The 26723-nt window shown below is 56.3% G+C and overlaps 8 protein-coding genes across 8 annotated transcripts; 7 read left to right on the top strand and 1 right to left on the bottom strand.

Annotated features, from left to right (window-relative positions):
- Nucleotides 1-5351: 5351 nt before the first annotated feature.
- B0H18DRAFT_831803 (uncharacterized protein) lies at nucleotides 5352-6100 on the top strand (the record flags this gene model as incomplete). Its single annotated transcript, XM_048039405.1, has 2 exons — nucleotides 5352-5648; nucleotides 5699-6100. Coding segments are annotated over 2 exons (699 nt in total), but the record flags the coding sequence as incomplete, so codon positions are not given.
- Nucleotides 6101-6815: 715 nt separating this feature from the next.
- On the top strand, nucleotides 6816-8686 carry B0H18DRAFT_1121974 (uncharacterized protein; the record flags this gene model as incomplete). Its single annotated transcript, XM_048034432.1, has 7 exons — nucleotides 6816-6935; nucleotides 6990-7296; nucleotides 7357-7427; nucleotides 7482-7607; nucleotides 7667-7865; nucleotides 8402-8562; nucleotides 8624-8686. The coding sequence occupies 7 exons, from the start codon at nucleotides 6816-6818 to the stop codon at nucleotides 8684-8686; spliced, it is 1047 nt and encodes a 348-aa protein (XP_047890162.1).
- A 98-nt stretch (nucleotides 8687-8784) lies between these two features.
- B0H18DRAFT_1121973 (uncharacterized protein) lies at nucleotides 8785-9240 on the top strand (the record flags this gene model as incomplete). The annotated part of the gene is made up of 2 exons (XM_048034431.1): nucleotides 8785-9011; nucleotides 9069-9240. 2 exons carry the CDS (start codon nucleotides 8785-8787, stop codon nucleotides 9238-9240), a joined length of 399 nt encoding a protein of 132 aa, XP_047890161.1.
- An 844-nt stretch (nucleotides 9241-10084) lies between these two features.
- B0H18DRAFT_1192173 (uncharacterized protein) lies at nucleotides 10085-11425 on the top strand (the record flags this gene model as incomplete). The annotated part of the gene is made up of 6 exons (XM_048036052.1): nucleotides 10085-10210; nucleotides 10269-10494; nucleotides 10554-10618; nucleotides 10680-10705; nucleotides 10981-11038; nucleotides 11144-11425. The coding sequence occupies 6 exons, from the start codon at nucleotides 10085-10087 to the stop codon at nucleotides 11423-11425; spliced, it is 783 nt and encodes a 260-aa protein (XP_047890160.1).
- Nucleotides 11426-14061: 2636 nt separating this feature from the next.
- Nucleotides 14062-14728, top strand: B0H18DRAFT_597738 (uncharacterized protein). Its single transcript, XM_048038719.1, has one exon. The coding sequence runs from the start codon at nucleotides 14297-14299 to the stop codon at nucleotides 14654-14656; it is 360 nt and encodes a 119-aa protein (XP_047890159.1). The 5' UTR covers nucleotides 14062-14296; the 3' UTR covers nucleotides 14657-14728.
- Nucleotides 14729-19457: 4729 nt separating this feature from the next.
- Nucleotides 19458-20421, bottom strand: B0H18DRAFT_1024412 (thioesterase). Its single transcript, XM_048029696.1, has 2 exons — nucleotides 20208-20421; nucleotides 19458-20155 (listed from the first exon to the last, which is right to left on the bottom strand). Exons 1-2 carry the CDS (start codon nucleotides 20282-20284, stop codon nucleotides 19756-19758), a joined length of 477 nt encoding a protein of 158 aa, XP_047890158.1. The 5' UTR covers nucleotides 20285-20421; the 3' UTR covers nucleotides 19458-19755.
- A 303-nt stretch (nucleotides 20422-20724) lies between these two features.
- On the top strand, nucleotides 20725-22273 carry B0H18DRAFT_597720 (uncharacterized protein). Its single transcript, XM_048038718.1, has 4 exons — nucleotides 20725-20887; nucleotides 20949-21040; nucleotides 21094-21710; nucleotides 21766-22273. The coding sequence occupies exons 2-4, from the start codon at nucleotides 21005-21007 to the stop codon at nucleotides 22043-22045; spliced, it is 933 nt and encodes a 310-aa protein (XP_047890157.1). The 5' UTR covers nucleotides 20725-20887; nucleotides 20949-21004; the 3' UTR covers nucleotides 22046-22273.
- An 812-nt stretch (nucleotides 22274-23085) lies between these two features.
- On the top strand, nucleotides 23086-24821 carry B0H18DRAFT_1106263 (uncharacterized protein). Its single transcript, XM_048032679.1, has 2 exons — nucleotides 23086-23588; nucleotides 23649-24821. Exons 1-2 carry the CDS (start codon nucleotides 23208-23210, stop codon nucleotides 24411-24413), a joined length of 1146 nt encoding a protein of 381 aa, XP_047890156.1. The 5' UTR covers nucleotides 23086-23207; the 3' UTR covers nucleotides 24414-24821.
- The last annotated feature ends 1902 nt before the right edge of the window (nucleotides 24822-26723 follow it).

Below are 26723 nucleotides of genomic sequence, written 5' to 3'. Positions count from 1 at the left end.
GCGCGGGGCACGTCGCCCCTCGAATATCAACCATCATCGTCCGACAGGCCCGGGGTCGATCTGGTGAGTGGCACCACCAGGGGGTCATCAGTTACTGATGGTTTGTCCGATGCGTCAGCCTGCTCTACCCGCAAATCTCGTCGAGCAGCGAACTGTGCGCGTTCGTCCAACATCGTACAACTTCTTCATTGAGAGGGAGAGCTCGGCGCAGGCTATGGACCATGCCACCCTTCCCCAGCAAATGCCCGCTCCATCCAATGATGACGTGGTGGGCCCTAGCGATGTCCCGACGGCGTCTTCTAGCAACCTCTCGCGCGCGTCCCCGAGCAGTCTGTCGACGACATCGTCCAGCGACCTTTCGTCGATATCCTCCAGTGATCTGTCCACACAAGCTGGAGGTCGCGACTTATCCTCCATCACAGACTGGGAGCCATATCGTTTCCGCAAGGAATTTCGAGTGAAGACCGGCTGGGGCCAGACTATCTGGTATAAGCTGTCTGGAAGCGAATCCATTTCCGAACCGCCGCCGTCCCTTGACGCCGAGCCCGCGGACCTCTTTCTGTACGAGCACTCAATTCAGAAAACGGTGAAAAAGTGGATCTGTGTGGCTCGTGGCTCATGGCAACAGATACGGGTGGGGGACCCTCATCCGAGTATACCGGATCGGCGTTTTCACGTACAGGGCTCTGGAGAACCAAGCTGGGTCACTAGAGAGACCTTAAGTGGATATAACAGCCGGAAGAAGAGGGAGCGTCGGTAGATTTTGCACGTCGGTAAATTGTGCAGTACGTATCTTATGACCCGCTATGCGTGATGGTAGCGTTGTTTCGGATGTCGTGCGCTTACGGTCGTCGTCCTACACATATGCATTCACACCATGAGAGATCCTCCTGGCCACGCCGGAATTGTACATGTAAGTACGTAGCTTACGCGACTCGCCGCCAGCACGTGATTTTGAAAGTCGCGACAGCAGTGGCACTGGCAGCAGCCTGAGAGTCATGTATGGTGCAGGTTCCGAGGCTACTTACGTGGCGTCATGCACACAGTGTGGTTCGTGGCCACGATGTCTTGGTCTACGTGGCCATGCACCGGCTCGTGGTCGGACGATGCGAGATTGGTTTGTGACCAGCGGCACCTCTACAAGATCTACTCTACTGAGACTCACGTTCTGACTGCAGCAACGCCCCGCATCTTGCACATTGATCTGTGGGCTCTAGCCCCTTGACCTGCGCCTCACGACGGGATGGTTGATGTACATCCCCGGGCTGTCACCGACGCCTCTCCTGGTATGTACGCTTGTCTCCGAGTCAGAAACATGGAAATAATACCAATTCTAGGTGGAGATGTGCAGCAAGAATCGACAGGTAATGGGTGATTTATCCAAACCGTCCCTGTTGCTCATAACTGTGTCTTACAGCAGCTGTGTCAAAAGACATGCCTCCAAGTACCTCCGCCGAACGGCGTGCCTTTGATGATCCAGGCGAAGCCGTAATGGGCCAGACAGGTCAGAGTGGCTAAGCCGGACTGTTGAATCGTGACTGATGCGTCGCCGAAGTCCCAGCCGACACACCGTCGTCCGCAGAAATGAATGCCGAAAGCCCACACGGAGGTCCTGCCAGGGATCATGAAGGAGTGGCATTAGGTATGGACGCCGTTCAGTGGTTGGCGCGAATCCACAGCTTGATCCATACGTGATGCGTCTACAGGTGTTCCACGACCGTCCAGAACGAAACGTAGAAGAGACGAGAGCCCGGCGGAAGAACGTATTACGGCAGCTGGCGTCGCAGTGCCCGAAGTTGGTGGCGCAGCTGCCAGTTCCAATGACGCCGAAGAAGGGGACGATGTTGTGGACGACTTGATCGTCGAGGACCTGCTTCTTCCCTCAGATGATGATGGCTCGAACGACAGTCGTGCCGCCTGGGAAATCCCAGACGACTGGAAACCCATCAAACGGAGGCGCATTGAATACAGCAAGAGCCCCTCTCCCGATATCGTCACTTACATGCCCAGCCAATCTTCCACTGCACAACGACCATCACCCACGCATGCTGCGGGGGTATCGTCACATCATGATACTCACCCGACCCCGCCACAAACCACGTCAGCAGCTTCTGGCACGGACGCGATCGGCGATGTAGCTCAAGAGCAACCAGGTCCAGCCACGATTCAAGGCAGCTCGGATGGCATCGTGCGCGCGACCGACACGAACGTCCCAACGGCTAGACTCTCCGAGGCGCCCTCACGCGCGGAAAGACATGCACGCTTCACGGGTCGTCGGCGTACGGTCTCCCCTGAGCACGCCCGACGCCGCTGCAGCCGTTCTCGATCTCCGACTGTGCCTCGCGTCCGGGCTAGATCCATCGAGGGATCGGTTCCTACTAGGGTTTCGACGAAGGCACGCTCCGTCAACTCCTCGGATCCACGCGTGGCAGGCGTAGGCCCTCCGATGGCTCGATTGCCTGAAACGCCTTCACGCGCGCAGAGAGCTGCGCGTCTTTTGGATCGTAGGGCTGCGACCTCCCCTGAGCGCGGTCGACGACGCCGCAGTCGCTCTGCGTCCCCGAACGGACCTCGCACCCGCCCAAGTCGACCCACGTCAAGGCGCCGTAGTCGCGGCCGTGCAGGGCCTGGGCCGGGCCTGTCCACTGTGATTGAGGGTGCGGTCGATGCATCAGCAGTAGAGCGAATGACCTTGCCACTCGGCGAGGTCGCCCCACAGTCGTTGGATTCGAGCGAGTCTGCGTCGGCCAGCCATACAGCCTTGTCGTCTTTGCAGGTGTCAGACACGCCCGCGCGTGGTGTACTGGAGTCGGGCATGAGCAGCAAGGATCAAGCTGAAGTGACCATCGAGCCAACAGAACAGGCCACTGGCACCGGGCCAGGAGAACATGCCACCGCGGTCAGCCAAGACAGTTCACCGCAATACCTTCACTTGATTCGAGGAAGCTCACCTGATGGGCGGATTTTGCAACCACAGCCACCTGACGCCTCTGCCGCTGAACCCAGCACCGCGCGTGGCGGGCACAACGCGCTGCAGCGTCACCGGAGCGCGTCAATGGACGACAGGCCTCGTCATGGCGGGCTGGTGCCTTCAGGAGCTGATGTTCGTCTGTTGCGGCCATCGTACCCACTCGTCGCTCCGCGTGATGACGGAGCTGATCATCGAACAGCTCTGAGCGAAGGGCGAATAGTTCAAGGCGGTCGGAGTGACATCGCGGAACTTGTACCCGGTTCGTTTGGCGATTATCCCCGTGTTGTGATTCTGATTGTGTCAATCTGCAGCTTTGCGCAATGAAGAGGCCACGTCAATTTCTTACGCTACGTATCCTGCTGGTCGTGTCACAAACACAGATGAAGAGATAGTGTATGCCACCGGCGCGCGTCATATGCATGTCCAATCCCCGGGCTATGTAAATTTGGAACCAGTTTCTTCAGACAGTCAACGCGAAGGATCGCAGGCTGAAACCTCTAACGTCGCTTTGCAGCAACCAAGCCACGACCGTGTGGGCTCCAGCTCTAGGCATCATTCCTTGAGCAGAGCCGCCTCCTCTGATGCTCCAGCCGCCGGAGATGTGGGCCCTGGGGTTGGTTGGACAGGATATGTAGAGAGCGTGCTGGATGGTCCACTTGGAGAATCGAGCAATGCCCGTTCTGACGCTCGCAGCGAGGTACGCCGTGTCGTTCTCCTTGAGGGGGCAATATATTGAATACAAGCTTCAGCCTCGCGCCGATGACGACGTAATTGTGTTGGGAGAGCGTCACGAAACACCGTTGTCGGACGCTCATATCTCTACGGTGCCGGTCGCTCATGTCGACGACACCATATTATATCCGCGTGAGGAGGAACACGATGCGGCCGACGGCGAGTCACCAACTAGACCGCCCGTCCTGGAATTGAACTCGATGCCTAGCGGCTCCACGCTAGCCTCTTACGGACTAGTTACGCTCAGCGTAGGCGAAGACACATCGTCGGCATTGACTCAGATACCAGCGCTGGCTGAATCGCGCGCTGGTATGGGCTCACACAGCGCACGGCGCATTCGCCAGCCGACACCTGGAGGGATGGTCCCCGGTCCTCATTTCCTGAACACCCCGCTCGAATCCTCTCGGGAATCTGGCCATAACCGCCACCAAACGTCCGCAGGAGGTACTATCTCACCGGAGAGGCCGAGCCTCGATCGCCGGAACCGAGCTATTTCGTTGTTGGATGGGATTACCTCGTCGATTAGCCGCGTATCGGGGTCGTCTCCTTCAGCCTCAGGCTCCGGGATAATACCGGGGCCTACAGCGTTCGGCTCGTCTTCCGTGAATACGGTTCACCAGACCCAGCACGCACCGGGCTCCGATGTCGATGTATCCCTCCCCGCGCAGGGCGATGATGTGCCACCACGTCCCCGGAAGCCCGCATTCAACAGCCCGCATTTTGACAGTTTCCTTGAACCGACCGCCCGTACACCGGATGACGCAATGATTGGGCCTCCAGGTCGAGCGGCAGCTACGGGCGCTGGCGACCTCCTACTATCGGAACGGAACACACCGCGCGACATTGACCGACTCCTTGCGAGACAGCAGCGCGGTCCTCCAGTGACTGACGAAGACGTGGATATGGGTTCGGATCGCCAGATGCCTATCAACCGTGATGTCATGGAAAACGAGATCGTCCCCGATGTTGCGGAAGGCATCCCAGACGGCCATGCCGCTGCATCCACGCAAGACGTCCAGATGGCCGACGAGGACCTCGGATGCAGCCGAGAAGAACCAGTCAGTGAATTCCCCGGCCCAGAGGCGAGGCGCACACAGAGTCCCTCAGTTACTCAAGACGCGCCCAACCAAGTCGACGCCCGTCCTGCACAGCAGAACGGTGTTGACCCAGACAGCGCTGAAATCCATAGGCCCGAGCCTTCAGGAGGGCACACCTGGGGCGGTCGTACTGTGAGTGTGAACGCGATTCCCGAGCGTCGTTGATTAACGTCTGCGCGTAGGTCATACCTGCGTCTCGAGACGACATTCACCGGATCGACAAGGAGATGGGCGCCATTCACGGGGAGGTCAAGGCGATAAGAGAAGTACTAACGAGCAAGCTTGGAAAAGGAAAAGGAAAAGGCAGAGCAGAGAATGACTCGGATGCTGACGATGAAAGCGACGAACCGAGTCTGCCACTCAAGCGACCCAAGAAGTATGGATTTCCTAAGCGCCGACCTGCGGATGCAACGGAACTCGCGGTGCGATTCCTCATACTTCAATCCCACAAAGTTAGCTTAACTCGTTGTCAGTCTGATGTTCGGAGCCACACCCGTGTGCTCATGAAGCGCGAGACGCGTGACTCCCGTATCCGGCGTCGATCAGTCGCGACACCGGAAGAGCTTGAAGGCTTCCAAGAAGGCCGCTGTTGTACTGCGAAGAAGTTCAAACTAGACTTGAAGGGCACGGCGGCCAACAAATGGAACAAGTCCGCAACGGAGGTGTTTACTGACAATTTCCTAGAATGCAAGCAATACCAGTGTAAGAAGAGGTCAGAGATATCGGCGGCGTTTAGGTCCCACTTGCGGGGGCTAATCAAGAAGTACGAGGAGCAACTGTTGAAACCGACCCCGGAAGCCGTCCTTGCGAAGAAATGGCAGCACAGTCGCCTGCAGCGGAAGCAGAACGTGAGTGTCTCAGTATCATGGGTTGCATGATACCTAAGTCATGAGCATAGAAATTTCAACGGCGACTCGCCTCTTGTCTAATGTACGACCAGCTGCTCCCTCATCAAGAATTCTTGAGAATTCTTGGTCCCAACGGCATGAGCTCGGACGAGCCTGACAGTACCCCAGGACAGTTCCGTGTGCTGCTTAAGCCGTGGAGACAATCGCAAATCTCTCGGTTTATGGGTGTCTTCGATGCTGCATACGAAAGATACAGGGCTCCACCAGGCCTGCCGGTGACGCGCGGTGCCTTGCCCGGTCGCCGCGTAGCCTCTGATCCAGTCGCAATCGACGACAACCAACCGGCCGTCAAGGGACTACCGATCAACGCCTATGACCCGCATTGGTATGGTCGGCTTTCAAGCATCCAGAAACAAGAATTGCGCGTCGTCTCTAAGCCTTACGACTTCAGCATCGAGTCCGACTTCTTGCGGTGAGGGTGTACTATTTCTTGACATGCGTAACCACGTCTGACAGCTACACATCAGGGATATGGGTCTGCGACCTATCGTTTGGCCCAGTCTGATATCAGACAGTGCGCTTGAAGAGGAACCTGAAAACGCGGAAGCGGGGCCGAGCAACTTGCGGCGATAGGGACTTATGTTGGCACTCGCGACGATCGGGCGCATGGTACGTATGCGGCGTGGACAGTAGGCGGCATGGAGACAGTATGTGGCGTGGAGACAGTACACTACATCGACGCGTACACCTTGGAGAAAGCTATGTCATTATAATGGTATGAGTCAATGCCGGGGCCGTATCCGAGGTGTCAAACGCGCACGAGTCTGGCTGTGCGTCTGAGACTGATACTGACCGCGCATCCTCCGAGTGGCTCAACATGTAAGTTACACGCAGACTCAGGTGGGTCGATGCAGCCATACCAGCGCGCCTCGCGCATGGAACCGAGTCGTTCCGGAGCGTACTAGATACGGCGAAGCTGTGTTTCGGTTTCTGCTTTTGTTCTCACTGACAATACAAGCTTTCCTTCAGGTCGGCGAATGCTACACGTCAGCGCATTGCCATGGACAATGCGTCGTGACATGTGGACGTTGTTTATTGGTCGGCCACCGAACACTTAAGCTCGCAGAGAAGCGACGTAGGTACGTGCACTTGCTCCCGAATCTCACTATGCCCACCGAACATACTGACCTCAACTTGTCTGACAAAAGGGTTATCCTCACGTGTGCAGTTTTGGACCCCCACACCATACCTGCAGATGGTGTTTACCTTGAAGTCATTGCCACACTTGTGAGTGACATTGTTATGCGCACGACTCCGAGCTAATCCTCGTGGCATCCATAGCGCCGTTTTGAGCTTGATGGCGAACTCGCCTGTCATATTACAACCACAGCCACAACCGACAAGTTCACCAGCCTGCCGTTCGATGACCGCTCGCAGTTTGCACGAGATCGCCTGAGTGGCACTGCCGAGGAAGGTGGTGACAAAGAGACGAGCGAGTCGAGAGTCAACGATATCAATACCAGCTCGTTTCTAACGGCCCTCGATGATGTCACGGGTGAAGACCAGGCAGCTATTTTCACTCCAATGACCCATATTGACGAAGACGACGACGACGGCTTTTGGGAGATGATTCGTCGTGCTACTGGTTGTGCGTATTGTTGTATTGTTTCGATTAAAGTATAGATGTGGCATCTAACATTGTGCACAGATTACTTGTATGATCACCCTGAGAAGTTCGCTGAAGCCCAGGAGGTATACATGGTGCGGGTTCCATACTGGGTAAGATCTCAGATGGTTTCGACCCCGGGTGCGGCCTTCATTATCGTAGCATAGATCGAGGACCGCTGGACCATCCGCTTCTACGTCAAGAAGGAGGTCAATGACGCTCTCACGACTTGCATAACCAGCCCTCCACTTGCCTACTATTGGACAGGCATTGTGGAGCGACAATCTGAAGAGGTGCGTGCCGACTTGCATATTTACGGACACCGTGTCTCATTGTGACCCCCATCTATCAGGCTTCTGTGTCACGGTGGTTCTGCATTACCGCCATTTCTCTGTACGAGTTTTGCCCACCGCCCCTTGGCGAGGACGCCGGCGAAGAGTCTCGGGCTACTGAAGAAGACGAAGCCACTGACGTGCAAGATGAAGAGGAGATCGAGCTCACATCCTCCATATTCGACGGACCTCCTGCAGAACGACCCCTGTCTGCGTCTCGTTAGAATTACAGAGAACTATGGTTACTACTAGCCGCATCGACTCTCAAGGCCATACACTTGTATCATACCGTCTTTGCTTACTTGTCACCTACCAGATTGGCTGCCGCCCCAAAGCTGAGAACGTTCCATCGTACTTACGACCATCCGAAACATCACCGCCGGCACTGAGCCCGGTGACGACTGCGAGACGTCCGCCCACCGGCCCGAACCGGCGAGGCGCACGTCCGTGGTGGTGAACTTGATGAACGTCCATTAATATTGGCGGGCCTTTCGCGCCACGCGCCTTTGCCACATCGCGTCTCGCGTCTGCCTCCTCGTTCCCCACCCAGCTCTCTCTTTGCTCGCTGTATGAGCTCGGAAGGCTTGTATATGCACTCTACACATTCATCGACACCGCTCTTGTGTCTGTATCCTGCGCCCACACACACTCTCCTCCCATCCCATCCCATCCCCGTCTCGCCACGCCGGTCTCGCCACATCGTCCGTCTAGCGGCACACGCGTACGACGTCTCCCTCTCTCACTTCTCACACCAGACGGCGGCCCGACCGGCGTTGAGTTCGCCGCGGAGCTCCACGACTTGCTGCACACGGAGGTGCAGCGACACTTCTCGGGGGATGAACCGGTTCGCGCGGATAAGTACCAAAGAGAGGACATCCGACTGCTCACGACGCACCACGTCGAGCGTGTCGAGCCCGTAAGTCGCCGCCGATAGCGCTGCGTCTTGTATCGCGCTGTTCGCATACCTCGCGTCACAGGGCAAGATGTATGTCAAGGAGCAGGATGAAGGCACACCTCGCTCTGTTGCGGTCGCCTTCTGAGCTGACCGACTCTACGCACTTCGGTTTTCTCGTCGAACCCGCTCTTAGAGAGCATTACGGAGATTGAAAGGGATAAAAAACGTAGAGGTATGTACTATATGTCTATTGGTAGACTCGTAGAAGGGCTTACGGGCGCATACAGCTTGATCACCGACGAGCATCTGAAAGTCATACTGAAGGGAACAGGCAACCCCGACCCGAACGTTTGGGCTCTAGGCGACGCGGCGATGATCAAAGAGATGCCTCTCCCCGCCACCGCGCAAGGTATGCCCGCTCTCCTTCTCCCTCGTCCCACGGGCGCACCACTCACGCGTCCGCCCATCCGGTAGTGGCCAACTAAAAGGCAAAGTACCTCTGGAAGAAGCTGAACGCGTTCGCGAAGGACCTCCGCGGCGGATCCGTTCCGGTTCCACAACGTAGGCTCGCTCGCGTACGTCGGCGACTGGCAGGTGGTGTACGACCGCACGCGCACGGAGAAGGCGAAGGCGAAGGAGGCGGGGCGGTTCGCGCGGCTGCTGTGGCACTCGGCGCACTTCACGATGACGCTGAGCTGAAAGAATAAGTGAGTCCCTCGTTCGTTGGGCTTCGCTCCCCTTCTGTTCGGCTTCTGTGACTCGGGAGAGTGAAGTGGTGCTGACCGTGCCTCGCGACACAGGATTTCCGTGCCGTTCTATTGGTGAGTGGGCGTGCTGGACGCTGATGGGTCCTGTGGCAGGTTCATGAATTGGATCTTCGGCCGGGACATGAGCCGCTTCTGAATGGGTCGGCGCTGGTGCGGTGGGTGTGGGACGGTGGGACGTGGGGATCATTGATGCCATACGGTCTGATAGGAGAAGCACGAGGATCAGACGTGACGATCGGGTGAGGTGGAGGGTGGCTGGACTGATGATAGGGGAGCGAGAGGTGAGTCGTGCTCGGACTGTACGGGCAACCAACAGCAGCCCGCGGCAGTAGCCCTGACCGCCTCATACCACAGTATTGCGAGTCTTAGAGTATCACCAAAACACCAACAATGTATTTCCTGCACCTATCTGCATACATGGCGCACACACGGCACGCCCTCCTCATTGCTGTTCAAGGGACGAGGAGGAGGAGACAGACGCGAGACGCGGTGTGGCAAAGGCGCGTGGCGCGAGAAGGCCCAACCTCGGACTAGCAGGTAACCGTAGACGTGGCATGGTAACCGTAGACGTGGCATGTTAACGTGTATGCTAACGTGTATCTTCTCCCTGCAGATCAGTGTACATCACATGGCCACGGACGATTGTCGAAGTCGGCCCGCACAATATTAATGGTCAATGCATACGTGAAGGCGTGCGCGTCTTTAGGTGCGCCGAGCTATAAAAGCAAGGCCGTTTGTCACGGTTTCATACTCACAGCTACTCCCTTCTCTTCAACATGACTGAAGTGGCTGAAGCTCCTCGTGACGCCGACATATCGAACTACAGCGTCACTCTGACAGGCTTCGTCCCCTCGGCCAAAAGCCGCTATGCACGGATGAACTTCGAAGTGTTGGCGACCATTGTGAGTGGCTTTCATCGTTTTATGTATTCCATTGTCTCATGGTGGTGATTGATTATAGCGTCCCTTCATCGACTTTAGTACTCATGCCACCTTCTTGTCCGTCTCTACGACCTCATTCTCCCCGGAATTCCGATGGTTTATCTTCTGCTTCAACTGGGGGCAGCCCATCACCCCCGACGGAGGCAATGCCGCCCAGCCCGACGAGCTCGAGACCGTCCACGGAGGCATAATCTTGTTTTCCAATGAATGCCAGTTCTGGAATGGGCTAATTGCCAGAGCTGCCCGTGCGTCCATTTCTATTTGATCACGCCACACCCAAGTCTGACTTCACGATTGGTCACAGACTACATACAGCGTTACCCGGAGAAGTTCCAGGGTGCAAAGGAAGCATATCTCGTCAGGCTGGTGGTACGTACAGTTTAACTATGCGGTGACCGACGACAACTGAGTTGCTGCTTCCTGCTTCCAGACCACAACCAGCTGTGTCAGTACCTTGTATGTGCACAAGGAAGTGGAGGGCCGCGATGTGAGCTGCCTCGTTAACCCTGTTCTGGCCTATACGCCGCTCTGAAACGATGGCCGTCGGTTTGGCGGGGTCGAGGCCGGTGGTCTTTGCATCAGACGCGTTCGTGCCGACGCAGTAGTGTGCTCGTCGCCGGGTCGCCGGGTGAATGTATGTTATGCGTGCGATGTATGTACAAGTAGTGAACCCAATGCTCCAGCGATGCTCGCGAATCCATCAGTTGCGTACGATATGAACTTGCGCGAAGAATCAAAGAACGAGCACAATTGGCCTCGAGTGGCCTCGGCGCTTCCCTGTTCTCGACAGTACGTCCATGACTGCAACACGGTCGCCCGACTGAACATCACAAAGGCTCTCGCGCGCACAGCCTCAACGCGTTAGCTAGTCCTCTGCCACGATTCGGCTAGTAGCACCACGGCGGCGCTCCAGGCATCTCGTGCATCGAGTCTCGATGGCCGCTCACCCTCTACCCCGAGCCACTCCGGAACGAGCGCGAGGACCGTTCACGACCCTGGTGCAAGGCGACTCAGGATGCGGATGCGGCCAGGCCTAGGATTGGAAAAGAGAAGGAGCACCCGTACCGCTGTGACGGGTCTGTACCGAGGCGGGTAAGGGTACAGGTCGATGGGACTCCGGTCAACGGAGAGGATTTCTGGCACACGGTGCGCATCAGCAAATCAGGCAACTTCTGAGCATCTGACAGGCTGGTGGAAACCCCTCAGAGCAACTCAGTGCAACAGATAGCTCAGGATCCTCAGAGCATTTCAGACTTGTCAGATGATCAAATGAGCCTAAAGGTTCATAGGATGAGACACTCGATTCAATATTCGATAATTACAATAGCCACGATATCATTGCTCGTACATCAATGGCTCGAGAGCTCTGACCTAATTTATTGTACGTAGAGACTCGAGAGTACATATTGGGTAATAGCACTAGAGCAGATCGTCGTCGTCGACACAGGCTCATGAGTCACATACCGACTGCTTGTCTCAGTCAATTACACCTATTACGGCACACCCTATTATGGAGTAGTGGTCTGCTCTCTCGCTCCCTACGACATCCTGTTCCCTTCGCAGCAGCCAAAACAGATCTACGGCAGATCACACATGCATCAGGGAACTCCGAAGTCACAGCCAAGGCTTCAATGGCTCACCTTCGCCCTTCATTGCAAGCACCGACGACGCCGAGCACTTAACGCCGTACACGACGGCCCACACATGTTGCCCATCGTCATGGAACGCTTGCTCGGCGAGCGCGCCTGCTCTGCCAGGATCTCTGCACACGCCTACTCGACCTGGTCAAGAATGTGACTCACCGACGTCTTGTTCGTCCCGCAGCCCTCCGCTTTATACATCACTCGGAGGGGCTCGTCTGCGCGGTGACAGAAGCCAAGGCAGCGTGCCTTTCCGGCACACGATGTCCACGGAAGCTAGCACGGCGCCGCCAGGATGGCGGCCTCTTCCGTGACACAGACGCGGTCGTTCTGGCCTCTGCTCGATGGCCCGGGTGTGTGTTACGTGCGCGTTGATCCGGCAAGGCTTGCGAACGCTCTCCTCTTTGGGCCGCGAGAGGATGCTTCGTGGGGGCGCCGTGGTGGGCAGGAGCCGGGCGTGACTGCTTTGTACGTCGCGGTGAGTTGACTCGGATTCACCCACCGAGCAGCCCGAAAGACGACGGAACTCACCACCTCTCAGGTAGACGGCCGAGTCGGAGTCCTAAGGCCAAGCACAGGTACCCTTGGGTATCCCGAGATCGACCCATACCCGTAAGCCGCCCAGGCACAGACCCGCCTGAGCGGGCACGGATTTCGCGCGGGTGAAGGCCAGTTTGCCATGGGTAAGCGAGCAAGCGGGAGCATGGGAAAGAGGAAATGGGAGCGGTCAAGTGAGCGAACGGGTGGGCGGGCGAGGGGGCGGCCTGGCGGGCGAACTGGCGGGCGAACTGGCGGGCGAACTGGCGGGCGAACTGGCAGGCGGGTGAACTGGCGGACGGGCAGACAAGCGGCAGCCGAGGGGAGGTGAATGGGCGAGCGAGCTGGTGGGATGATGCGTGTCCGGGCGGGCAAGATACCGAGGACGACGGTGGACGGGCACGAGCAGACAGTCGAGAACGGGTGAGAAGGCGAGACTAGACGGACGAGAGCGAGCCGGCGGGCGGAGCAGTGACGAGCAGGGGAATGACAAGCAGGAGAGAACGTGCGAGCGGGCGAACCAGCAAGAAGGTTAGCACGAGCGGGCAAGCCAGCGAGGGCGAGTGTGCGAGTGAGTATGTAGGCGGGCGAACCAAGCAAGCAGGTGAGAATGCACGCACTCACCTACACTACCCCTTACTTCCTCCAGCTCCGTCTTTCCCTCGTTTCTCCGTCGCAGTTTGCGTGTGCCTTGACGCTGTGGTCTACCGCGCGGTATTGAAGTTGAGTCGACGTCGCCGTGGAGGCTGCAACTCGCGAGAAGTGCTAAGCGCCTCAGCCACGACACGTCACGCGCGCTCGCGACTTCGAGTCTCAACGATCCTCAACGATCTCAACCTCTCACCTCGTCCGCCTTCACTGTCAGCTCGCTCCTCCCTCTCTGTTTCGCCCTTGCTTGCCCACCGCCGACCTCCAGTGCAGACCTATGGACCCGTCCGCAAGAGAAGGCGTGTGCATCGGACCACTGCGCGGCTCAAGATCGCGCTGTACGCGACTACAACGAGCCCCAGCGACGTGCCACAGTGTCGTTGGAGGCTCGCGAAGGGCTAACATGCAGGGAGGAACACGGGTTGTGGCCAACAGGGCCAGCGAGCCAAGTGAGTACATCGCTTTCCAACTCGACTCCGGGATTAATGCCCACTCAGGACGAGTGGAAGGAGTCGAACACGACGGAGACAGCCCCGGTGCACGTTCGCCCAACGAGCACAAGCGCATACGGATACGACGCGCACTGGTACGACAAGGCCAGCTCGTCGCGCACCAATGCGATGTGCCCAAGTCCGGTATGATACCGTTCAACGAGCAGGACCGCGGTGCGCAACAGCCTGCCAGGCACTCGGCGCGGCGTGCAAGGGCCCGCCGAGCATCAGCCCGGCATGCCCCAGTCCGACGCGCATAGGCTTGGTGAGGACGGGCACCCCACGGTGTCCCCTTACTGGGTTGTCTGCTAAATCGCTCGCTCGCCGACTCAGTCACCCGCTTTCGCCCTCGCTCTCTCCCTAGCTCGCCCCGCTCGCCTGCTGTCTTGCTTACCCGTTATTCCACTCACCTGCCATTTCACGCGCCTGCCGCTCCACTCGCCCATTCTTCAATTCGCCTGTCGCTCCCCTCGCCCGCCGTCCTGCTCACCCACCGTCTCGCTCTCCCTGTCGCCCCTTACACTTGTGTCCCTCTCGCCGCCCTACTTACTCGCCGTGTCGCTCACCCACCATCTCGCATGCCCGAACAAACCCGTGCATGACCCCTCAGACCCGCTGACCGCGCAGTACCCGTACTCGCCGTGGCGTGTTTGTACCGGTGCTGGTATGGGTCCGGGTCCGGGTCGAGGGTCGAGTCTGGCACATGCGAGCCCGACAGATGGTCGACACGCATGTTCCTCATCTCGCGGACGCTGCGCCACATACCGCGGATGGACCCACCAGCATCGAAGGATCAGCCGCTTACAGATACGGATCACGAACCGATGCGCACTGGTATGACGCGAGCCAATTCGCCATACATAACGTGCCCAAGCCCGGTACGACACAACTCAATGAGCAGCATTGCGACAAGCAATACTCCACCAGGCACCCGGCGCGGCATGCAAGGGCCTGCCGAGCCCCAGCTCGACGCGCATAGGCCCGTGAAGGATGAGTGTGCCGCACCGCAGCCCAAGGAGCTCGGCCGCCGAGTACGAACACAACAAGTGGGGGAGCGAGTCCGCCACGTACATTCACTGGGCAGATGGTAGCTCGTACAAGCGTACAATTAGCAAGCACGATTTTGTACAGTAGTAGCAATCAATAGAATATGATTGAATTGATTTCTACATCCTGGCTGATCTGGCTGATCTGGCTGATGAGCTGGGTAGTCTGACAGGGTGTCTGAACACTCTGAAAATCCTGTCTGACGAGTTAGCATCGAAAAAAATTGAGGTCATGAGGGCTGAAAATCTGAAGCAATCTGGGGCAATCTGAAGGCTTCTGAAGGCTTCTGAAGCCCCTGACATGGCCCTCAGACAGATTGCATGATTTCCTGATGCGTCGTAGAAAGTTGTGAAGTCGTCTCGGTACTCATATATCATACCTCGCCCTAGATGTGACTGAGCTGGGATTCCATGATACACTTGTCTGCCCTGCCAGTGCCAGTGGCGTCCGTTGCGTCTGCCTTCCTGTCCGCCACATCCATCCTGCCGTCCACCGAGCTTGCGCCATCGGCGTGTACGTGCCCTCGACCGTCCCGCTGGGCCTATTCTACGCAGCTCTCACGCTGTACATCGCCTCGCTCGTCCTAGTCGCGATCACCCCATGTGGGCTGCCACTGCACTTCCCGCCGGAGCAGATCTTCCCGGGGAAGGTCACCGCGAAGACTGGCGACCTGCGGATCGTGCTCGCGGGCATGCGCGCGACGACGATCTTCCGGAACATGCGCGGCGCGATGAAGAAGCACCATCTGCGTGCTCCGGAGTCGGCGGCCGCAGAGAACGGTGCCACCGACAGTGCGAATGCGGAAAACGGGGAGTTGAAGAGCGACGAAGACGGCGTCTTGGGCAAGGGTCGGATGTGGATCGCGTCAATGAATTCGCATGGCACTTGTTTACGTTGTTTGGTATACACCCTGTCGCCCCTCTCCCTTTGTGTGCGTCGGCGCGGGCGCTTGCGGTCTCTGGTCCGCTCTCCCGCTGCGGTGTCTACGGTGCATCGCCTGCCCTGATCGTACACCCTGCCTGTCGACGTCCGCTCGCCCGCTTCAATCCTTCCACATCGGGCAGCCGCGCCGAGGTTGCAGGCAGGCTGTGAGGTCCTGCGCACGTTCTCAATACACAGATTTGATGAGGTGGCCGAGCCCGCATCTGTCGCTCGCGTCTGCGGTAACACGACGGACGAGTAAGTAAAGTACGCGACTCTCTCGCAAGCGGTCCATTACTTATCTTCGTTGTTTGCTTCGGTAGACATGTCCCGGCTTCGGCATAGCGGTAGCTAGGAAAACAACAGATGGCACCAACATCAGGCTCGCGTACGGTCGCAGGTCAGCATTTATGGCTGTCACTGACCCAGTGCTCGCCATCTCCACGGCCCCTCCGAGCCATCTAAACTCAGTCAACATGAGTTTTGCGCAGGACGGCGTATACCAGTCGGCGATAACGCGGCATAGTGAGTAATGACCGTTTATGCATGACTATCACTGACCACTCACCATCTTTCCATGGGGTTCGCCACGATACGTCGCCCTCGCCCATCAGTGCAATACCGCCTCGTGATGACCGTTTGGCCTGCTGTTTCGCTTGTCGATCTGTCGCATCGCCGATTGCGACGTCCCCCGACATCCGTCAAGAGCCCCCGCGATAGATGCCGTGGCGGGCCACTGAAGGTAGATTCGTGAAGGTCGCAGTTTTTGTATGAAGGTCGGTCCACCGGACGGTGATCTGTCATGGTCTGCACTAAGTTTCGTTGATTCTATTGATTTTGTTGATTTCCATAATGGATTGACTTCACTGAGTTTCATGGATTGTGTTGAATTGAGTACATAGGCTAGCTGTACTGAATTTGGTGGATTGTATTGGATAGACTACATAGGCTGGCTGTACTGAATTTATATGATTGCATGATTGTGATGAACAAAGTACATAGGCTGGTTGTACTGATTTTGTTGAATAGGGTATACAGGCTGTCTGTACTGATTGTGCTGATTTTGTTGAATAGGGTATACAGGTTGTTTGTACTGAAGAAACCACTTAGGCTGGTTGTACTGATTGTGCTGATTTTGTTGAATAGAGTGTACAGGTTGTTTGTGCTGAAAAGACTGCATAGGCTGGTTGTACTGATTGTGCTGATTTAGCTGAACAGAGTATACAAGTTGACTGTGCTGAATAGACCACATAGGTTGGGTGTACTGATTTTGTTGAATGATTGGAAAATGTAGGCTGGTTCAAGTCTGGACCAGATATGAAGGGCTATTTCATTTTGTGATTACTATGAGTCCATCTGATTGATTTCCAAAGAATACTCATCATGCCACCACTACATACATGTGAGCTATCATAGGATATTCGATTTGAGGCCCAAGTAATGATCATATGTAAGTGGCTGCATTATCCATACTATACTTTTGTGCTCATTTTGATCTCCATACATTGATACATGTGAGCCTCAGTCTGGGCTTACTCAGGGGGTCATTTTGAATATTACCCCAGTAAGACTTAAGTGGCCTCTGAATGACTCCTAGTGTTACATTGTGATTTCATACTGGAGACATTCAGAATGAAATCAAGATGATCCTCATATGCAAGTGGCTGCCTCATGCCAGCTATACCTGGGGTTCATTTTAATTGTGTTCAGCATGAGGCTTGTGAGATACTCTTGGACATATGGTAAGTTTATATAGAATGTGTTCATAATGTTCACCTTGTTTTGCAGCCGTGATGCGGCGTGATTCATTGTAAATTAACCCAACGTATTATCGGCTTAGTTAATGTAGGTAATATGCCGACTCTTTCACCCATAAAATGCGCATGCTGCGCCTTGATTCATTGGGTCACGTCTCCGGTGAAACACACTCCTTCTTCATCCACCTCGCGCCACGCTCAATAGCGCACCGTAGGCTGTCCTCTTTGTATGCGGCATGTCTGCATATCGCAGGACTGGCTATACCCCTGGAGAATACACTAGCGACCTCCGGCTGATGGGTGCGTGCTCGCTCGAATTCTCGCCCCCGAGTCTCTTTGTCTACTCGAGCTCTCGTCCTCGCCTGCGTCTCCCGCGAACGATCCGTCCGCCCTCTTGCTACCGGTGATCCTCGCATTCTTGCGTCTAACGCTGATCACGACTACACCCAGCATCCATAGTATTCGCGTCCTTCAATACCCTCGCATCAAGAGCAGCGTATGGTCAAAAGCCTTCGTGGTGGTCCTCGGAGCCTTGACAGGCCGCACGTCACGCGGAACGGCAGGTGCATTTCTGGTACGTCTTGTGCGACACAACAACATCGATCTGGAAATGTATACATTGCTGGATCAACAGATCAAGGGCGCGCGTATGCTCCCTTAGTTGGACATAGCGCGAGGTATTCCGTGGGGTGCCTTCGTAGACCGTGCCTCAGGTCTGACCATCAACACGATCATAAATGGGCGAAGTATCTCTTCGCTAAACTGATCTCGACGCTGAAGCGGAAGGCCTCCGGCCCTACCCTTACCGCGCATATACTCAACACGTACGTCACCCGAATGTCTCGCGACGTTACTCCCGTTCAACGAGCCTCATCGCGTGCGCGACGCCTAGTTATTGTAACACTTACGTCAATAGGAAGCGCGCACGTGGTAGAACCCAGGACATGGAAGACCTGCTCTCCATGCAGAGTTCCGATCGTGTTCTGATGCGTGAGGTCCGGGCCACTTTGTTCGCAATTTGAATGAACTGGTTGAGACGCATCCGCGTCTCGCTCTCGGAAGGGCCCGGCTGCGCACCACCCAATATTCTGAGAGGATTTTGCGTACGATTGTTTCGAGCAACTGAGAACGCCTTGATGTACTTACCGAGAGCCCATGATGAGAGGTCAAGAATAAATCTGCGCTTTGATCTGCTTTATGGGATTGAATAGCCAACTGGCACCAAGGCTGTGCATTGACAGGACGAGTTGACTGTCTCGTCGGCGCACAGACGGTCAAAATGTCCAGATTCATGTTATGATGACCTTCCCGCACAGAACTCTGTACGTCGTGTCGGTCAACATGAACTGCTCCAAAAGGGATGCTGCAGAACGTCGTTAACACTGCCACGAACAGAGTTTTGATGGACACATACCCGTGAGCATGGAAGGGACCACGCGCCTGGGCTGTATCGAGCAATCATGTCGCTCACAAATGCGGGACGATGCTAACGCAACTAAGACATGCGTTGGCACTCTTGAGAAGGCACGCCCCAGCCGCGAAGCCCGGGACACAGCCGCCGACTAGAGGCGTGGTCTTATATGTGCGCCCATCTGGGTCCAAGACGCTGAGAATGCGCTGATCCAACGCGCATGAGCCCTTCCAAGGAAGAAACAAAACACGGAAGATGAGTCGTGGGCGGGACGACAGACGGTAGGCCTGAGCGCAGAGGAGGATGTCAGACGTGATGACAACTCGCGCGTCTACGCGTGATGCATGCGTCCACCGACGTCGTGGATCCTCCGAGCACTTCAGTATCACCGTGTCCTCGACGCCTCATCGAGCCACAGTCATGGCTCGAGTCTGCATCCGACCATCAGCTGGAGCTCTCGTCAATACTCGCTTCTCTCGAAGACCGACGTATATTCCAACTCACGGCAACTGCTGTGCGCACTGCGGCGCACTGGTCCTGAGCCACCCCTGTTCCACCAGCGTGCAAGGTTACGTCGCATTGCCTTATACTTGTGCTTGGACCTCAAAGGAGCACTGCACGGCCCGTTCCATGGGTACGATGAAGCGCAGTGCGTGTATTCCGCATCGCATAGCCTCGTCTCGCCTGTGTGGGCAGTGGCTAAATGAATCACTTGATAACCACGTTGATCCTATAATGTACTTTCGTCTGAGCGGAGACACATCAAGGGCCTCAGTAGGGTTTTATCAGAGGTCGGAGTGTTGGCTCACCACATTGAAGGTATCAGGCACTAGCTGCATGCGTTCCGGCGCGAGAAGACCCTAGGATAGTTCAGATAGTGTCTCGAACCTGTATATTCCAGTTGAGAAGAAGGAACCTGAACGCGGGCATTGACGCGTTGAATGTTGTCATACGGATTGTCCAGAGTACTAGGGGACAGGTCCGCTCAGACCATAGCGCGGAGTAGGAGGAACACTCCCAGTCATATAGGTCCCAGTTTCCCAGACATCGAACGTTATAGCTTTGAATTGACAAATTCTGTACGTTTGACACCTAGCTTATCAAACCCTTCGCGCATACCAGAACCGATCGGCGTGCTTCGTCTACTCTCGCTGTCCACGAAGACATGCGTGTACCCGCCCACTGCACTAGCCGCGTCCTTTCCCTCCTCAAACACGGCCACTTCGTATGCCACGGAGCTGTTCCCGAGGCTCGTTACGCGTAGGCCGAGGTCAACCACGGTCGGGAATGACACGGGCGCGAAGAATCGGCACCAGGACGAGACGACGAGCCCGATCTGCTGTGAGTGTGTCGGGGACAGCCCACAGCGCGTGATCAGGTAGGTGTTCACGATGGAGTCGAATAGGTGGTAGTATACGGAGTTGTTCATGTGCCCGTACTGGTCGTTGTCGCTCCTGCGGAGGGATAAGAGTCAGACCGAGTACGCGACGCAGTGTTTGTACGAACCAGCGCGTACGGTAGGTCAGGAAGTACGGATAGTCGGAGCGGCGGCGCTGCTTCAGTTTGTCGCCGTCGTGACTCATATCAGGGGCAGTGAGTAGCGCAGTGACTACAGCAGCGCGAATGCGGGACTGTACTATTTGAAGACGACGGTTGACTGCAAGCAGTTAGCCTAGTACGCGGGAGGCCGCTGTCGCAGTGCGTGCGCACGTGAGGAACGCGACGGTGGCGCGCTTCAGCCGCGGCGGTCGTCTTCGTACATACGACCGCCTTGACTCAGCAGTTCTGGTACGTCCCGGTTCCACGTAGTTCTCGAGGAATATTCGGGACGCTGACACGGAGATGTTCACCATAGCAGAGAATATGTTCATTGGTTCGCTGCTACAGACCGTGACCAATTCGCTATGTATCAACTGCTTGTACATTGTGCTTACATATTGCGGGGTTACTGCGCACAGGCGGCCTGTTTCAGGCCTCGCATATGTATGCATCGCACAACTGCAGATCCGAGCCTTACGCTCATATGAGTACACATCACTCGCACCGGTGCTTCCTGGACCACCGACTATGCGTGGGCAGCGGACTCGGGTCCGTCGCGTTTATAACACATGTCGTGTATTCTTTAGAGCCGAGAGGAGTATCGCCTTCGCATAAGAATCATGATGGGCCCGTCCTCCAACCGATCAGTAAGCGTCTATAAGCAGTACTTAAGCACTTGCAGACCTACTAATTCGAATCTCTGCGTAGCACTTTGACCTCCAATCTTCCGACATTCTCCTTCATCGACATTTACGAGCAAAATCATGGACGCTTTCACAGGGACCGTAAAACCGCTGTTGGTGAGCCAAGTTAACAATGGTGACGGCATACGTTCAATTGAAAAAATTCTCAGCAACCGCTCACTGCGAAATCGCTCACTATCCATGGCCTCGTGAAGGACTATAGCGGCAAAGCTGCTGCTCTCAGAATGCCGAGAGAGATTTCACATCTGCGACAGTGGTATACGGCGGCTGTGTCCTATGAATCCGAGCCCAAGGATCTTAGTCCGCCAGATTCCCCGTCCATACTCTCACCCGACAGCCATCTCGATCTTCATCTGCATGTTGGTGAAGTCTTGCGTGACGGGGAGAGCCACACTATCTACAGGGTCTGTCATGGGGTGTCGCATGAACCCTCTGAGGCGGCCTACAGTTTTCCGCCCATGGTGATCAAGGTCTCCGCGGAATTAGAAGGCCAGCATCTGGCGGAAGAGGCAGCGATGTACGACTATCTGCACTCTTTGCAAGGCGTCGTCATTCCGCGCTGTTATGGCTACTTCCGGTGCTTCGTCAACCTCCTCGAGCACGTCGTCATCCCGTGGGCCCCGGAGTGCACGTTCCCGCGGGATAAGAAAACGATCAACATGTTCAGGATGCCCAATCAAATGGCGAGCTTGAACGTCCTGCTGTTGGAGGATGTAGGCGAACCTCTTCCATTATATTCGACCCCCCAGCAACTCAAAGAGCTCGAGTGAGTCTTGACGGACACGAAGTGCAGTGAATCGTTAAATCTGATTCCGACTTAGGCAGGACTTATTCGACATGAGCAAGGAGCTGTGCCAACTGCAGGTTGACTATACCGATTGGGAGTGTTCCAACATCCTTCGCGCGTACGAGCAGCCTAAAGGCATCGCCGGCCTTCCGTCTTCCAGGAACAACCGCACCTACAAATACCGCATCATCGATTTCGAGACGGCTTGTACAACTGAGGCAATCCGCCCGGAGGCGATCCACAAGAGGTGTAGGTCCTTCTATAACGAAATTATCGCGAAAGTCCGGAACAGCAGTATACAGTCTATGGGCTAGAGCTATCAACATCGGTCACTTGGTAGGATATTATACTGGTGTAGGGATATCAGCTGTGTTATCTTCACATACAACGTCGATTTGATGAACTCTCGCCGTACGTCTCCCCTAGGCAGACTCTCAATACGACAAGACGTCTCGAAGTCGAGTCCACTGGCAGCTGGAGCCACGTCATCGCCGAAAGCTAACCCGGCCTATAAGGCCATACAAGACCCTTATAAGCGGCGGAATCAATGTAAGGGCTCGTAATAATTGTACATACCCTTGCACCCCAATATGTGGGTTGCTCGGTTTGGCAATATGTACCAGCAGTGTAAGGGCATGCCGGACTGACAGTATGATATAATAGCATATAAGGATGTCCCAGCCCGGGTACATCTTCTAAAGACATACTCTCGTGGTTTATTTTAGTCGATTTCTAGATGTTTGAAAATGTCATGACTAGCGATCGCAACAGTCAAGCCGGAACCGCTGGAGTCGTCACGCAGAACGTCAGCCATCTTACCAAAGTGGTAGGTGGGCCGTGGACGAAGGTATCCCACCATGTCGAGTATATAGGTGGCAGATCGGGAACTCCTCCGAGTCGTGTGTGAGTACTGACCGCTGGACGAAATTGCTTTCTTCAGTTCCTTTGACAGGGAGGCCCGGTACCGTGGTTGCGCCACAGAAGCCGGGCACACAGAAAGTACATCAGCGCAAGCGAAATTCCCATCGGTGTACCACATTGATAAAGACTGGAACGATACAGTAGGTATTTACCCGTGAGCAAACGCGGTACTCACGCAACTCCGAGAGGCTCCGCGCTCTCCCGGGGAGTCGTCTTACACGGCCTCACGATCAGCTTCATCTTTTCTAAATTCAACTCATGCTCCTCCATCATCCACCGTGGTTTTCCCTGTCTCACACCGCAGGCCCGTCGGGGATTGTTGAATTGTCTCAAGAGTTCCGTGTAGTACGCTACTCACGCGCCGAAGCACGTGACCGCGACGCGACGACTGAATCGAACCGAACAGTGTCATTCCAGAGACCAAACGCTGGTCGCTCACTTTGCATTCACTACTTCACAGTCATTGCATAGGCTCTCCCTTGCTCTCCTAGATCTCTTCACGCACCGTCATCATCATAAGATACGCGGTCTCCTCAAGACTCAACGCAAACAAACATGCCTCCGGCACCCAGTCATACAGGTTTAACATCTACGCCTGGGATACCTTTGTCTGGGCATCCACATCTGTCGCCGACGCTCCTCTGGTCTCTCGTTGCGATTATCCTCGTGAACGTGCTACTACTTGTTCTCTGGTTCATCACTCGGTATCGTCGCGCGGCGGCTCGGAAGGCCGAAATTTTAGGTCTGCAAGAAGCGAGCACCTCAGCGGGCGCGCCACGCGTTCGAAGGTTCTGGTCGTGCGGTCTTTCGCGGTTCACTCGGAGGACAAGTGAAGTCGGAGGAGCTATGGAAACCGCCGAGCCCAAGGCAGATTCGAGCGTCTCTGAAACGCTCAGCTCGGCGGACCTCGAGGCGGGCATGGTGGTTGTCCTTGAGGTGCGTGCTCTTCGTTCGCTCGATGTATATGTTTCGATGCTCAGTGCGTCTCCCTATTAGGAGGCATCCTCGCCTCAGAAAGACAGCGATAAACTCCATCTTTCCCCTGCCTGGCAGTACCCTCACCTGGAGGTGCATTCGGAGCCTGGCACCCCCGCTCTCACTATCGGCACGAGCTGCAGGAGCACGCCCGAGCCTCTGCAAGACACCGTCTCCACCTTCTCCGTCTACTCTCAGGCATCCTGGCCAGACGACTACTCGGCTTTCATGCGGTGCGACCCCATCGTTGGCGGAACTGGAATCACCGAGAAGGCGGACCTCGGTATAAAACTGGACGAGGAAACGAATCAGGGATCTGACAAGCAGGCGACGCACTCGGAGGTCTCTAGAATCATCGTTGAAGACCCGGACTTTTTGCCCACGACGCTCTCCAACGGCTCGCCCGGTACGAGCTTCGCATCGGAACTCTTCCAGGACTCGAAACCTGAGCCCGCGTTCGAGCTGGCGGTCGCTGCGGTGGAATCATTGCCTTTGGGTCTTGACAAGCTTGCGTGGGCCTCTCCTGTTCCCTCTGTCTCGAACGCGGCCAGTCTTCCACCGGACATCCTGCTCAACGGCGCTACCTTCTCTGCACTGTCTCCTCCATGGGTCCTCCACCTCGGTGGGGAGCCTTTTTCCGCCTCGTTCTCACTCGCGGTTTCTGGGGATACTCGGAAGGTCGGCACCGATGTGTCTGTGTACACGAAGTTTCGGACAATGCCTTCGCATTTACCGTCTCCCTGGTCGACTTTCAGGGCTCTCGCTGAGCACTCGACCGACGCCTGAACTTGGCTTCGTTAAACTTCAGAGGACCACTCGATTCACATTCTTCCCGACTTCAACATCAATCCGCAAGATTCTCCTCGCGCTTGGATCCCGTCTGCAAGCTTTACCGTGACCTCTCGGCTTTCCGGCTTTCCGGCTTTCTGAACGCTCCAAATCATTGCGCTACCCTGCCCTGCCTGTCGTCCCAAGTTCTCGACGCTGTCCTCGTTTGGCTCGCTCTCGCTGGTTTCTCTTTCGGGCTTTAAGCGGTTCGGTTCAAGTTGATATCTTGTACAGTATGATACTTCTGCGTCTTTAGGACGACCTACCGTAACCATGTCGGTTTCTGCGGCTGCGCATCTTTAGTGCCTTCCGATACAACAGTATGCCCTACCGTCAGAGTAGGGCTGTATGAATACCATGGCACGGAGCGAAGTTCCATTGCACAGAGGAGACTGCTCAGACCGAGCGCGAGCGCCTTGACAGAATGACCGCTTGCCAGTCTGACTGAAATCGTCGCACCGTGTCTGTTTTCTTTCTTGCGATCATCACAGACCTGAATATGATCCCTTCGTTTTAAATCCACCCACAAATTTACGAGTGAGTTTCGATGACAAGGGCAATACTACATGCATAACCGAACACAATCGACTTGTAACCGCACTGCGCAGTTGCGAGAAGCGCGTTCGGTCGCGGGTCCGTCAACACCGTCACGAACGATGAGCACCGTTCTCCTCACTCATCTCCTCTGACCATACATCAACCATCGAGCACGGATATTCAAGTCGTCGGCATGGACAAGTTTACCACCCTCGAGCCCGTCCGACTTTACAACTCTTCCACCTCGCCACCATCGGCTTCGTCCAAGAACCGCCTTTCACGCTTCTCGCCTCTAACGCCACGCCCAGCAGCACCCTCGAGCTCGCCTTTCGTCAATGCACACGCCCGCCAGCGCGGGCCCGCGCCGTTCGAACGGATCGGCCGGCTTCCCGCCGACCTGCACATCGTCGTGCTCACACACCTCGCCGTGCCCGACCTGCCCGCGTACGCGCAGGCATGCCGGGCGACGGGCGCGCTCGTGCGCGACGAGCGTGTGTGGGAGGCGAGATGGCGGCTGTTCGGGCTGGACGACGGGCTGGGGGACGACGTGCAGGGTTACGGAAAGCATGCGGGTGCAGGTGGGCGCGCGAGCACGGACACGGGCAAGAAAGGGAAGGGTCACCTGCACGAGGTGCTGGGCGTGCTGGAGGAGCGGGAGAGAGAGCGCAACGGGGTGAGCAAGGGCGGCGCGCCCCCGACGCTGACGGTCGACATCGGCGACGACGACTTTGGCGACTTCGCGTCCGGCGGGCAGGGCTCGGCGGTATTGAATGCGCCTGCGGATGAGATGGGCGACTTTGTCGGTGAGTAGCACACTATCTCATGTCCGTGCGCACTCTGGCAGTGGGAAACTGCAGCAGGTTATGCTATGCTAGAGTATGCCTGGAGCATGTCCCGCTTCTCCATATTCACCTCTCCTCCTCTTCATCGACCCCTCCTCTCTACAAAGACCCGTTACTGAGTCCATCCTAGGGGCATTGTCAAATTCAACCTTTGGCACACCTCGTCCAGGCTCTGCCTTCCCTAGCTTTGCGACGCCAACGTCACCAGGTCCGCCGCCGAAACCGACCTATCGCGCGCAGTACATCCGCGTACACACCCTCCTCAAACCACTTGTCCCCGCGCTCTACGCACCCCCACATGCTGTTCTCTCCACCCTGTTTCCTCCAGCCTCCGCACCCTTGCCTTCGCCGTTTCAGACGCCTCTGCAGCAAGCCCACACGTTACGCCTCCTAGCACTATTTCTCTCTCCACGCGTGAAGCCACTGCGTTCTTGGTCAGCACTCTCGGCTGCCCTGCGAGCAGCGACGGACCGTTTTGAAGACACCCTGCTCACTGCGTTCGACGTTGCGGATGGACGAGCAGACGAAGCCGGGATGCGCGAGGCGGCCGAGGCAAGCTGGGAAGTGTTGGATCGGAGTGGTGGCGAGGGGAGGAGCGTCGGCTTCGGGGAGACAGATAGAGGGAGCAGTGAGGTGCGCTGGGAGCTGGGCACGGTGTGGATCGAGAAGCGGGAGATCTTCTATGAGCAAGCGAAGTGGCGCCCGCTGGACAACTTCGCGGAGGACGGCCAACTCGACTTCGACGCGATGGACGCGTTTATGGGCGAGATCCTCGCGGCACTTCGGGAACACGGCGCGAGAGCGGTTCGCGTGTTCCCGCCCGCGACGGGTGTGCTACTCGCGTTTGCGGATCGGCTGGCGGGGGACGTGGTGAGTCTACAGTGACGAT

This window comes from Fomitopsis serialis, assembly GCF_022376445.1.
Source record: "Fomitopsis serialis strain Sig1Antser10 chromosome Unknown B0H18scaffold_69, whole genome shotgun sequence".
Classification (NCBI taxonomy): Eukaryota; Fungi; Basidiomycota; class Agaricomycetes; order Polyporales; family Fomitopsidaceae; genus Fomitopsis; species Fomitopsis serialis.
Note: the sequence above shows the minus strand (reverse complement) of the source record. Positions and strands in the feature narration are given on the sequence as shown.

What these genes read in the sequence shown, in the direction of transcription:
- B0H18DRAFT_597738 (XM_048038719.1), top strand. Translation starts at nt 14,297, where the DNA reads ATGTTCCTCATCTCGCGGACGCTGCGCCACATACCGCGGATGGACCCA.
- B0H18DRAFT_1024412 (XM_048029696.1), bottom strand. Translation starts at nt 20,284, where the DNA reads ATGAGTCACGACGGCGACAAACTGAAGCAGCGCCGCCGCTCCGACTAT. An exon ending in CTGACCTACCGTACGCGCTG is followed by an intron (nt 20,156 to 20,207) that starts GTTCGTACAAAC and finishes ATCCCTCCGCAG; the next exon opens with GAGCGACAACGACCAGTACG.
- B0H18DRAFT_597720 (XM_048038718.1), top strand. Translation starts at nt 21,005, where the DNA reads ATGGACGCTTTCACAGGGACCGTAAAACCGCTGTTG. An exon ending in GGACCGTAAAACCGCTGTTG is followed by an intron (nt 21,041 to 21,093) that starts GTGAGCCAAGTT and finishes AAAAATTCTCAG; the next exon opens with CAACCGCTCACTGCGAAATC. An exon ending in CAGCAACTCAAAGAGCTCGA is followed by an intron (nt 21,711 to 21,765) that starts GTGAGTCTTGAC and finishes ATTCCGACTTAG; the next exon opens with GCAGGACTTATTCGACATGA.
- B0H18DRAFT_1106263 (XM_048032679.1), top strand. Translation starts at nt 23,208, where the DNA reads ATGCCTCCGGCACCCAGTCATACAGGTTTAACATCTACGCCTGGGATA. An exon ending in GCATGGTGGTTGTCCTTGAG is followed by an intron (nt 23,589 to 23,648) that starts GTGCGTGCTCTT and finishes TCTCCCTATTAG; the next exon opens with GAGGCATCCTCGCCTCAGAA.